This window comes from Ictidomys tridecemlineatus, chromosome X, assembly GCF_052094955.1.
Source record: "Ictidomys tridecemlineatus isolate mIctTri1 chromosome X, mIctTri1.hap1, whole genome shotgun sequence".
Taxonomy (NCBI): Eukaryota; Metazoa; Chordata; class Mammalia; order Rodentia; family Sciuridae; genus Ictidomys; species Ictidomys tridecemlineatus.
Window position 1 is genome coordinate 78,779,047 of NC_135493.1, and position 12,380 is coordinate 78,791,426.

At 33.5% G+C, this 12,380-nt stretch overlaps 1 protein-coding gene across 9 annotated transcripts in view; it reads right to left on the reverse strand.

Moving 5' to 3' along the window:
* Positions 1 to 12,380, reverse strand: part of Atrx (ATRX chromatin remodeler) — a 226,069-nt gene that overhangs the window by 77,507 nt on the left and 136,182 nt on the right. For all 9 annotated transcript variants that reach the window (XM_040281649.2, XM_040281657.2, XM_021734672.3 and 6 more), the window contains 3 exons: positions 8,890 to 9,027; positions 7,518 to 7,693; positions 5,639 to 5,756 (listed from right to left, as the gene is read on the reverse strand). In XM_040281649.2, coding sequence (XP_040137583.1) covers positions 5,639 to 5,756; positions 7,518 to 7,693; positions 8,890 to 9,027 — 432 coding nt within the window. The remainder of the gene's footprint in view (positions 1 to 5,638; positions 5,757 to 7,517; positions 7,694 to 8,889; positions 9,028 to 12,380) is intronic.

The window sequence follows — 12,380 nt, forward strand, 5'->3', positions numbered from 1 at the left end:
ACAAAGCACAATCTAAAAATTCTATTATGGAACAAAAGAATTTTTAAAATACATAACAAAAGATAATTTAGCAAACATTTTCAATGCACAGATAAAATTTCAAGAGAAATACCCTAATGACTTATAGTGAGAATCAAGACAGAATACTCATTAATATAACCCATTTGGATTTTTCTTGGGGAGCAGGGCAGTACAGGAGACTGAACCGAACGGTGCTTTACCTCTGACCTCCATACTGAGCATTTTTATATTTCATTTTAAGACACAGTCTTATTAAGTTGCTGCAGCTCTCCTCAATCTTACCTACTCGTGTATCAGCCTCTGGAGTAGCTAGATTACAGGTATGTGCACATCCTACACTTGCCTTCTATTTGGCCTTTGTGCATGTTTTCAAAAGGAGGCTAATTAACAAACTTTATTGGACTTTAACAAAAGTGTCACACCATGAAAACCAATACCTTGTATCTAGATTTATGAATCAGAAAATAATTTAAGAATAATGCATTCAGAGTATAAAACCTTTAGCAACTAGTGCTTCAAATATTTCTATCAATTAATAGTGATCAGAATATAGCTCCCTAAACTCTCTTAAATACTGTATTGTTCACAAAATGATATTTTAATACCTGTATCTGAGGTATTAATTCCAATTTTTAAAAATAGTTGAATCCTGAGTTGAGGATATACATTAGTTGGTAGACTGATTGCATCACATGCACAAGGTCCTGGATTCAATCTCCAGAACCACAAAACTAAATAAATAAATAATAGAGAATAAATAAAAAGAATTTCCATTACTTTAAAATATAGATGAATGTCTAATATTTAAAAACACACAAAGGTATTACTTTACTTAAAATAAAACAACATGTATAAAAGGAAAAATACTATATAAATTAGAAAAGTTAGTATCCTTTCTGGACACTCTTCTTTTTCTTTTTTTTTTTTTTTTTTTTTTTTTTTTTTTTTTTTTTTTTTTATTGGTTGTTCACAACATTACAAAGCTCTTGACATATCATATTTTCATACATTAGATTGAAGTGGGTTATGAACTCCCAATTTTCCCCCAAATGCAGAATCACATCGGTTATACATCCACAGTTTTACATAATGCCCAATTAGTAATTGTTGTATTCTGCTACCTTTCCTATCCCGTACTATCCCCCCTCCCCTCCCCTCCCTTCTTCTCTCTCTACCCCATCTACTGTAATTCATTACTCTCCTTGTTTATTTTCCCATTCCGCTCATAACCTCTTATATGTAATTTTGTATAGCAATGAGGGTCTCCCTTCATTTCCATGCAATTTCCCTTTTCTCTCCCTTTCCCTCCCATCTCATGACTCTGTTAAATGTTAGTCTTTTCTTCCTGCTCTTCCTCCTTGCTCTGTTCATGGTTGCTCTCATTATATCAAAGAAGACATTTGGTATTTGTTTTTTAGGGATTGACTAGCTTCACTAAGCATAATCTGCTCTAGTGCCATCCATTTCCCTGCAAATTCTATGATTTTGTCATTTTTTATTGCTGCATAGTACTCCATTGTGTAAAGATGCCACATTTTTTTTATCCATTCATCTATTGAAGGGCATCTGGGTTGGTTCCACAGTCTAGCTATTGTGAATTGTGCTGCTATGAACATCGATATGGCAGCATCCCTGTAGCATGCTCTTTTAAGGTCTTCAGGAAATAGTCCGAGAAGGGCAATAGCAGGGTCAAATGGTGGTTCCATTCCCAGCTTTCCCAGGAATCTCCAAACTGCTTTCCAAATTGGCCGCACCAATTTGCAGTCCCACCAGCAATGTACAAGAGTACCCTTTTCTCCACATCCTCGCCAGCATTTGTTGTTGTTTGACTTCATAGTGGCTGCCAATCTTACTGGAGTGAGATGGTATCTTAGGGTGGTTTTGATTTGCATTTCTCTGACTGCTAGAGATGGTGAGCATTTTTTCATGTACTTGTTGATTGATTGTATGTCCTCCTCTGAGAAGTGTCTGTTCAGATCCTTGGCCCATTTGTTGATTGGGTTATTTGTTATCTTATTGTCTAATTTTTTGAGTTCTTTGTATACTCTGGATATTAGGGCTCTATCTGAAGTGTGAGGAGTAAAAATTTGTTCCCAGGATGTAGGTTCCCTATTTACCTCTCTTATTGTTTCTCTTGCTGAGAAAAAACTTTTTAGTTTAAGTAAGTCCCATTTGTTGATTCTTGTTATTAACTCTTGTGCTATGGGTGTTCTATTAAGGAATTTGGAGCCCGATCCCACAATATGTAGATCGGAGCCAACTTTTTCTTCTATCAGACGCAGAGTCTCTGATTTGATATCAAGCTCCTTGATCCATTTAGAGTTAACTTTTGTGCATGGCGAGAGGAAGGGATTCAGTTTCATTTTGTTGCATATGGATTTCCAGTTTTCCCAACACCATTTGTTGAAGATGCTATCCTTCCTCCATTGCATGCTTTTAGCCCCTTTATCAAATATAAGATAGTTGTAACTTTGTGGATTAGTCTCTGTGTCCTCTATTCTATACCATTGGTCCACTCGCCTGTTTTGGTACCAGTACCATGCTGTTTTTGTCACTATTGCTCTGTAATATAGTTTGAAATCTGGTATCGCTATACCGCCTGATTCACACTTCCTGCTTAAAATTGCTTTTGCTATTCTGGGTCTTTTATTTTTCCATATGAATTTCATGATTGCTTTATCTATTTCTACAAGAAATGCCATTGGGATTTTGATTGGCATTGCATTAAACCTATAGAGAACTTTTGGTAATATCGCCATTTTGATAATGTTAGTTCTGCCTATCCATGAACAGGGTATATTTTTCCATCTTCTAAGATCTTCTTCTACTTCTCTTTTTAGGGTTCTGTAGTTTTCATTGTATAAATCTTTCACCTCTTTTGTTAGGTTGATTCCCAAGTATTTTATTTTTTTGGAGGATATTGTGAATGGGGTAGTTTTCCTCATTTCCATTTCAGAGGTTTTGTCGCTGATATACAGAAATGCCTTTGATTTATGCGTGTTGATTTTATATCCTGCCACTTTGCTGAATTCATTTATTAGTTCTAGTAGTTTCTTTGTAGACCCTTTTGGGTCTTCTAAGTATAGAATCATGTCATCTGCAAATAGTGATAATTTAAGTTCTTCTTTTCCTATTTTTATGCCTTTAATTTCTTTCGTCTGTCTAATTGCTCTGGCCAGTGTTTCGAGAACTATATTGAATAGAAGTGGTGATAGAGGGCATCCCTGTCTTGTTCCAGATTTTAGAGGGAATGCCTTCAACTTTTGTCCATTCAGAATGATGCTAGCCTGAGGCTTAGCATAGATAGCTTTTACAATGTCAAGGTACGTTCCTGTTATCCCTAGTTTTTCAAGTGTTTTGAACATAAAGGGATGCTGTACTTTGTCGAATGCTTTCTCTGCGTCTATTGAGATGATCATATGGTTCTTATCTTTAAGTCTATTGATGTGGTGAATAACATTTATTGATTTCCGTATATTGAACCAGCCTTGCATACCAGGGATGAATCCTACTTGATCATGGTGCACAATTTTTTTGATGTGTTTTTGTATTCGATTCGCCAGAATTTTATTGAGGATTTTTGCATCTAGGTTCATTAGAGATATTGGTCTGTAGTTTTCTTTCTTTGAGGAGTCTTTGTCTGGTTTCGGAATCAGGGTGATGTTGGCCTCATAGAATGAATTTGGAAGAGCTCCCTCTTTTTCTATTTCCTGAAATAACTTGAAAAGTATTGGTATTAATTCTTCTTTAAAGGTTTTGTAAAACTCTGCTGTATACCCATCCGGTCCTGGGCTTTTCTTGGTAGGTAGTCTTTTGATGGCTTCTTCAATTTCATCTATTGATATTGGTCTGTTCAAATTGTGTGTATCCTCCTGACTCAGTCTGGGCAAATCATATGACTTAAGAAATTTATCGATGTCTTCACTATCTTCTATTTTATTGGAATATAGGTTTTCAAAATAATTTCTAATTGTCTTCTGTATTTCTGTAGCATCTGTTGTGATATTGCCTTTTTCATCCCTCTTCTTTTTCTTAAACTACAGTGTAATTCACTCATTGGGATACTTATATTTGGTTACTTCATTGCATCTACAATTTTTATTGTTCAAAATAGAATAGTACAATAAATCTAACAGTTACCAATAGTCAAATGAAAATGTGTGCCCTATAAGAACTGAAATTTTCCTACCACGATCAAAAGTTGTTTTAAAAGATAGCAGTTCTATAAAATATTAATATCCAACTACGATTCTCCTTAAAACAGAAAGTTGCTATGTTAGATGTGTTGGCATACACCTATAATCCCACCAACTCAGAGGCTGAGGCGGGGGGATCAATAATTCAAAGCCAGGGGCTGGGTAGTGGCTCAGTTGTAGAGCACTTGCCTAACACATGTGATGCACTGAATTCGATCGTCAGCACCACATAAAAAAGTAAACAAATAAAGTTAAATTTTTTTTCTAAAAATCCAAGGCCAGCATACTAAGCTCCTGCCTCAATATTAAACAAATAAATAAATGGGCTGACAATATAGCTCAGTGGTAAAGCACCCTGGATTCAACCCCCAATTGGACCAAGATAAAATAATCAAATAATACCCTCAAATATTAAACAAAGGGTAGCACTTTAGTATCATAAAGTATAATTTTAATTAATGTGCACACACTTCCATCCTCCTCTGGTTTTTTAATCAATCATTGCATCCACAATGGGCTCAAGGGCAATTTCTGCTTTGTGAAACATTTATTTTATTAGTTTTAGGTGGACACAATATCTTTAATTTGTTTTATGCTGTGCTAAGGATCAAACCCAGTGCCTCATGCATGCTAGGTGAGTACTGTACCACTAAGCCACAACCCCAGGCCCCTCAAGGGCATTTTCTAAACGACAATCTCTAATGAAACTTGGCATATCATGTGGGGAAAGAAGCCAAGTAAGTGACTAAAAAATAAGAAATCTCTCCCCTCAGAGCCACAGACTAGGTTTTGTTATGTGAACTACTTCAGGCATAAAGAAATGGACACACACACACACACACACACACACACTAAAAAGTATATAGATAGATAAATAGACAGACAGAAAGATAGAAATGCATTGTTTTCTAAAAACAATGCAAAGAAAAACAAACTAAAAGTTCTTCTTAATGAGAAAAACAACTTCAGCTAACATTTCAGTGTAGATTAAGCAGCTGTAATTTTGATACAACATGGAAATCATTCTAAATGCCTGTCTTGCTTTCTGCCCTTCTTTTGCCTTCAACTTTTATTAATTTGATAAATAAGAAACAATCTCATGGATATCATTTACATGCCTTTTAACATTAATGCAATTGGAATACGTTTTAAAATATTCCAGAATGTGTGTCTTCTATTCTGGATTTATTCCATATTCATAATTCTTCTGAAATAGCTTCTTACAAATGAAGAGCATTCATTAGGGATACATGCCATATACATTTTTTTATTCATTTGTTCTTTAGAGATTAATGACAGCATTATTGTGCTTTTAAGGACATCCATTCAAATGCAAAACTGGAAAGGAACTGACAAGGAAAAATTCTTCAGGAAAAGTATGTCTTTATACAGAAGATGAAAACAATAAGTATATTGGTTACCTGTTAAGTGATCTAAGTAGTATTGATAAAGCTTGCACTGAATAGGAGTCATTCTCACAGCTAACACATATTCATGTTTTGGAGGCAAAAACTTTGTTAATGCTGTATAATCTTTCCTCTGTAATTAAAAAGAAAGATAATGATAATTAGTTAATCTAAAAACAGGACAGTAATAAACTGCTTTAAGAATTCTTGTTTTGATTACAACTAAAAGACACACATAATTAAACACCAAACATAAAAATTTGAAAACCATATTTGTACTTGCTAAAATCACACAATGATCCATGTATTATTATAGTAATAATTTCATATGATAATATAGTATGCTCATAAAAAGATACTGCACTATATCAGTCACATTTTTAATTTAAGTAGTCATTTGACAAAATGACCACTTAAATCAATGTAAGTTCTCAGGACAGTCTCCTCCAAGAATAATGGGGGGGGGGGAGAAAATGATGGGGGAATGTAGTAAGTTGTGGTAACAAAATGACTTGCTTTAATCACATTCTAATACCAATAAATCAAAAACTGTAGTACGGTCTGAGTTATACTATTGGTAAGATATACATTTGTACCAAATAACACATAATCTGAGTAAAAATGTTTGCCCAATTGAGAAAATAAGACATACACACACACTTTGGGAAATATTTTATCATATGTATAAGGAAAAAACAGAACACTAATATGCTAAAAAAGAAAAAAGACAAATCAGAAAAATGATACCTGGGTAGTAGCATCAGTACAGATAAAGAATACATAGGGGCTGGGGTTGTACCTCAGTGGTAGAGCACTTGCCTAACACGTATAAGGCACTGGGTTCAATTCTCAGTACCACAAGAAAAGAAATAAACAAAATAAAGGCATTGTGTCCATCTATAACTAAAAAAATATTTTAAAAAACAGTACTTATACTAGTTTGTGTAAACAACCAAACCTAATAGCATGACTTTGCCTTATATGATGGCAGTATATGAAGCCTGAGGGATAAATAGCATTTCTAATGTGATGGTTCTTTGTAGCTACCATTAAAATTTAATATCTGAAAAGAAGGTACAGATCTTGAGATCCATTAATAGTTAGCTCAGTCTCTACATACTTATCTATTCATGAATGTAAATTAACCAAAGGTCTGTATATATAAACACTGTTAGCCTGTTTAGGCTATTGCCTGTATGTGAAATAAAACTATTTCTCAAGGATTACACATCTCACTGGGCGTTGAGGTACACATGTGTAATTCCAGCAACTATGGAGGCTGAGAAAGGAGGACTACAAGTTCAAGGCCAGCATCAGCAATTTAGTGAGGCCCTAAGCCACTTAACTTAGCAAGACTCGGTCTTAATAAAAAAAAAAAAGGGGGCTGGGGGCTCAGGAAATAGCTCAGTGGCAAAGTACGCCTGGTTTCAGTTCCAAGTACCCCCCCAAAAAAGTCTCCTTTCTTAATTCATACTGACCTCTCCTAATACTATTCCAAATAAGTGAGGTTCTGAACACTATTACTATAGAATGAAGGTAAGATTAGAAATTTCTTATTAATAATAGCTTGTGCTTTTAAGGAACTAGCTGTCTAAAGGATAAAAAATTCAAAGTACCTCTATTGTTCACTACCCCCTCCACCCATCTAAACATTAATATAATACAATATGAGATTTTAAACTTCACAAATGAATTGCTAATTGTCTGCTAAAATTCTCAATTAAATGTCTTAAAAGTTCAATGATGTATCAACTTTTGAAGACAAGGCCGAGATATATAAATTTAAAACCATATGCTGAATGGGGAAAAGAAAAATAAAGTTTAAACTCAGAAAATGTTTTGGGATTACAATAAAAAAGTGACAATATTTCATTCTTATGGAACATGTCTGTACCTGAACACATCCAGCTAACATCTCGTAGAGAATGTGAGCACGTTTTTTCATCACTCTGACATCTACCATGGTAGAATCTGCACACTGACCATTTTGAATTGGATTTATAAATCTATTCCTGAACTCCTTAATGGATCCAAGCAAATTTTCCTTGATAAAGTTAACCATGCAATGATCTAAAAGAGAAGACATTAATTCAATAACATTAATGAACCTTTAACTCAGAAAAATTCCCCCAATGAATTGCTGACTTCAAAACCACATATCAATCAAAATGAAGATAAAAAGAATATCCAACTAAGTGTAGAATAAACACTGGTTACTAGTCTAAAATAGAACTAGATTACTTAAATCAGGTGAGAAACTGAAATAAAAATTATCCTTAAATACTAGACAGGAATTTTTTTGAAAAATGACTTTTAAGAGACACAACGTATAAATCACATGGTCTACAACACCAAAAATGATTTTAATATGATTCAACTATCCTATGAAACAAACAGATATGAATAAAAATAATAAAAGGATATAATAAGCTACCATACAAAAGATTATACTAAAAAACCCCATTATCATTAGTCATTAAAATGGCTGTCAATTGTCCAATACTACAATGTGAAGTAGCATTTTATAAATGGGATAAAAAAGAAAAGGGAAATTAACAGAGATAAACCCTAAAACAAAAATAAAATAAAGCCTAAAGTTAAACAACAATCAGAAAATTAATAAAATAGAAAACAAGTTATTGTAAAAATCTGTGGAGTAATGCAGCAAAGAAAGTCAAATATGAGAAAGAGAAAATGTGGGAGGGTATAACGGAAAACTCAACTTGTTATTTGCTAAATGATTTCACCTTCCTTCTTTTAGTGTCACCACATAAGAAAATGAAGAAACTTCACAAGAACACTCTTCCTTGAATTTACTCATCTATCCTCAGCCTCAACAAACTATTCTGCAATAGATTTAGCATGGTTTTTCATCTCCAATGCCCCCTTTCTAAAATGTTAATATTGGGCATTTCCTTTTATTTAACAGTACCTACCCTAAAACTGAGTAAGTATCTTTACAATATTTCCTGAGTAAAGAAATGTGCCTTTGTAAATTTTAAAGTATTTCAGACTCATAATATTTTATATTTTTATTTCCATATTTTTATGTGCACAATAACAAGGACATATCTTTTGATGGTAGTTCACCAGTCATTTATAAAGCACTTGTAAAATATGGTATTCTTTCACAATAGACTAGCATGGATATACATGGATCATAGTCAGGAACTACACCGAACAGAGAAAAGGCTAATTGCAGAAGTTGCAAAAATACACTTGAGGCAAACCAATACTCTACAGCATAATTGCAGAAATAAACTCACACTCAATTAGGTTATTTTGAAGCGGTGTTCCTGTTAAAATAATCCTCCTCCTTGATCGTATAGAATTCATAGCTTTTGAAACAGCAGATGCTTCATTTTTTAGAATATGGCCTTCATCACAAACAACAAAGTCAGGGCCTATAAAAATGTATAAAAAATGCTTAATATAATGAAACTAGAAATGTGATGCACATAAGCAAATTTAATCCTCTTAGAGTACTGTTCTTGCAGGAAAATAATAAAACATTAGGAGTATAATTATGTTTATCTGCTGCTGTATTTGGTTAATATGACATTAATTAGTATTAATTATATCCCACCAGAAGAAAATTAAAGTAGTATTATAAATGGTACTTAAGGTCCACTAAATGAGTATACAAATTTGGACAAAAATAAAATGTCAACCATTTTAAAACAGAAAAGAAAAGCACCAGGGGACAAAACATGCCTCAAAAAGACTTGGAGTATTCAATAAAGCAAATATCTTTTAGTTTCTGAAGACAGTATTTTGGCATTAGCATATTAGGTTAAACTTACTGGCAAAGGCTAATAGCAATCTAGATATACATATAAAGTGAAATTACAAAAGTTACCTTATAAGAAAGAACATAATAAATTGAAAGAAGTCAGTCAATATTTCTAAATTATTCTTAATAACTAGGACTCACTGTTGGGAGAAATTGAACTAGAAAAGTATCATTAAACTGGTTGTTATGTGGGTATGGGTGGAGAGAACACCACCTTTCTTCTGTAAAAGATCTTAAAAAAAAAAGTGTAAAAGATCTCAAAAAAAAAAAAGTGACTCAGAAGTAACACTATGATCGTTTAAAAAAACAAAACTTTTTTTTTTGTCTACTGAAGTATCCTACCTACACAATTTACTTGCTGGTTGACATTTACACATATATTACTTAAATACTGCTCTTAGTAATACCAGCTGTCAAACTTCATCTGTTACACATTAGAGAAAATTCGTCTTCTACATGACTTTAAGAAGTCACTTCTGGGCTGGGGCTGGGGCTCGGCAGTAGCACACTTGCCTAGCATTTGGAGGTACTGGGTTCGATTCTCAGCACCACATATAACTATATGAACAACTAAAAACTTTTAAAAAATTTAAAAAAAAGAAGTAATAACTTCTGAGCTGGGGTTGTGGTTCAGTGGTAGAGAGCTTGCCTAGCATGTGTAAGGCCCTGGTTTGATTCTCAGCACAACATATAAATGAACAAAATAAAAGTCCATTGACAACTTAAAAACAAACAAACAAAAAAAAAAAGAAGTAACTCTTCATAACAACAGTTGAAAAATAGAATTGTTAGTCAAGAGTGATGGGTATCTTCTGAAAGTCCCAAATCTTGATGCAAAAAAACCCAGGAAGACTCACTAAGAATTTTCCCCACTTGGCATATACTATAATAAATAATTCTAATGTCAGTTCTGATCTTACATATACTACTCTACATTTTGAATGCATAAAGTTTCCCTAGAATTCAATATTGTGCCCTGAACCCATTTGATTTGTTGCTTATTCTAATGTTTCAAAACATTAACTGGAATCATTCTATCTTTGTTTTCTTACCTCTGTGCCCTTTGATCCACTTAGCTCTTGTTGTCCCTTTTGCATTACCTACTACTGCCTTGAATCCCATCATTTTCTTGTTTTGATCTTGCTTTTTATTTTTCTATTCAATCTTTTCTTTTTCTCATTTGCCCAATTTTTTTCTACTCTCCTCTTCAGTCCCTATAGAAATTAATAGCAATTTGACTAATAGTTAAATTCTCCACCTATTCCAGAACCTGACAATTTAATTTTATAACTACAGAGAACGTTTTCCACAAATTTGGAGGTTTTTCCCCTAAGGTTTATTAGTATGTGGCTTTGTTCTAAAGTGATATTAGTAAATAGGGCTTACTGTCTCTCAAAGTGGTACTGATACTGGGTATAGCAAAGAACACATGGTGAATGAGAATATCTACACCTGAATATTCACCCCATGGGGGGAGGCACTTAAAAGAAAGCTCACTAATCTTCCCTTGCATAAAAGTAGAAGCAGTAGGGGCTGGAGTTGTGGCTCAATGGTAGAGCACTTGCCTAGCATGTGTGAGGCACTGGGTTCGATTCTCAGCAATGCATATAAATAAATTAAAAAAAACAAAGGTACATTGACAACTAAGAAATATTTTTTTAAATTAGAAGGAATAATCATCACAGCAGATGAGTAGACATACAAACATCAAGGGAACAAATTACCCCAAACAGCTTACAACACTTTACCAACTGATCCCACTGAGACCATAGTGGAGGAAATGTTAGAGAAAGAATTTAGAAAATTCATATCTAAAATTTTCAATAAGCCAAAAGAAAATGTAAGGAATGAACTCAGAGAAAATACAGGAAGTGAAAGATCATTTTAACAATGACAAAGAGAATCTGAAAAAAAAAACACAGAAACCCTAGAAATGACAGACCTAATAAATTAAAAATTCATTTGAAAGTATCATCAATAGATTAGAACACTTTAAAGACAGATTTCGAAACTCTGATACAATCTTGAAAGTAAGTCATCAATAAAGAAAAGATGCTAAGAGATATAACAAGAATATTTTTAAAATCAGGAGTACGTTGAAGAAACCAAATTGAAGAATCACTGGTGTAGGCAATGGCACTGAAAAATAAACTAATGAAATATATAACCTTTTCAATCAAATAATGTCAGAAAAATTCCAAATTTTAGGAATGAGATAGAAATCTAAATAAAAGAAGCATCTATAACCCCAACTAAGCAAGATCAAAGAAGATCCTCTCTATGACACATCATTAAAATGCTTAATATACAGAATGAAGATAGAACTTTCAAAGCCACAAGAGAAAAATGGCAGGGTCACATTTAGAGTTTAAGCGAACTAGGGTGTCCATTGATTTCTGAACCTAGATCCTAAAGGCTAGGAGGGCTTGAAATAATACATACCAAGCCTTGAAACATAACAAACAAATATCAACCAAGATTGTTATATTTGCCAAAGCTGTCCTTCACACAAGAAGATGAAATTAAACCTTCCAGAGTAAGTAGAAACAAAAGAATTCATAACTACTTAGCCAGCACCACATAATATACTCAATAAAATACTACATGTGGAAGAAATGAAAAATAAAGCCAGCATCCCACTAGAATAGTCACAAAAAGGAAAATCAATTATCCATTAAAATTTAGAAATAAATCAAAATAACAGGAAATAAAAATCATATTCTATAACACTAAAAGCTAATGATCTAAATCTCTCTAATCAATCAAAAGACATATATTTAGCTCCTGAGGCTGAAGCAAAAGGATCACAAGTTCAAAGCCAGCCACAGCAATTTAGCAAGGCCCTCAACAATTTAGTGAGAGCACATCTCAAAACAAAAAATAGAGGCTGGGGTTGTGGCTCAGTGGTAGAGCACTTATCTGGCATGTGTGAATCACTGAGTTCAAGTCTCAGCACCTCATATA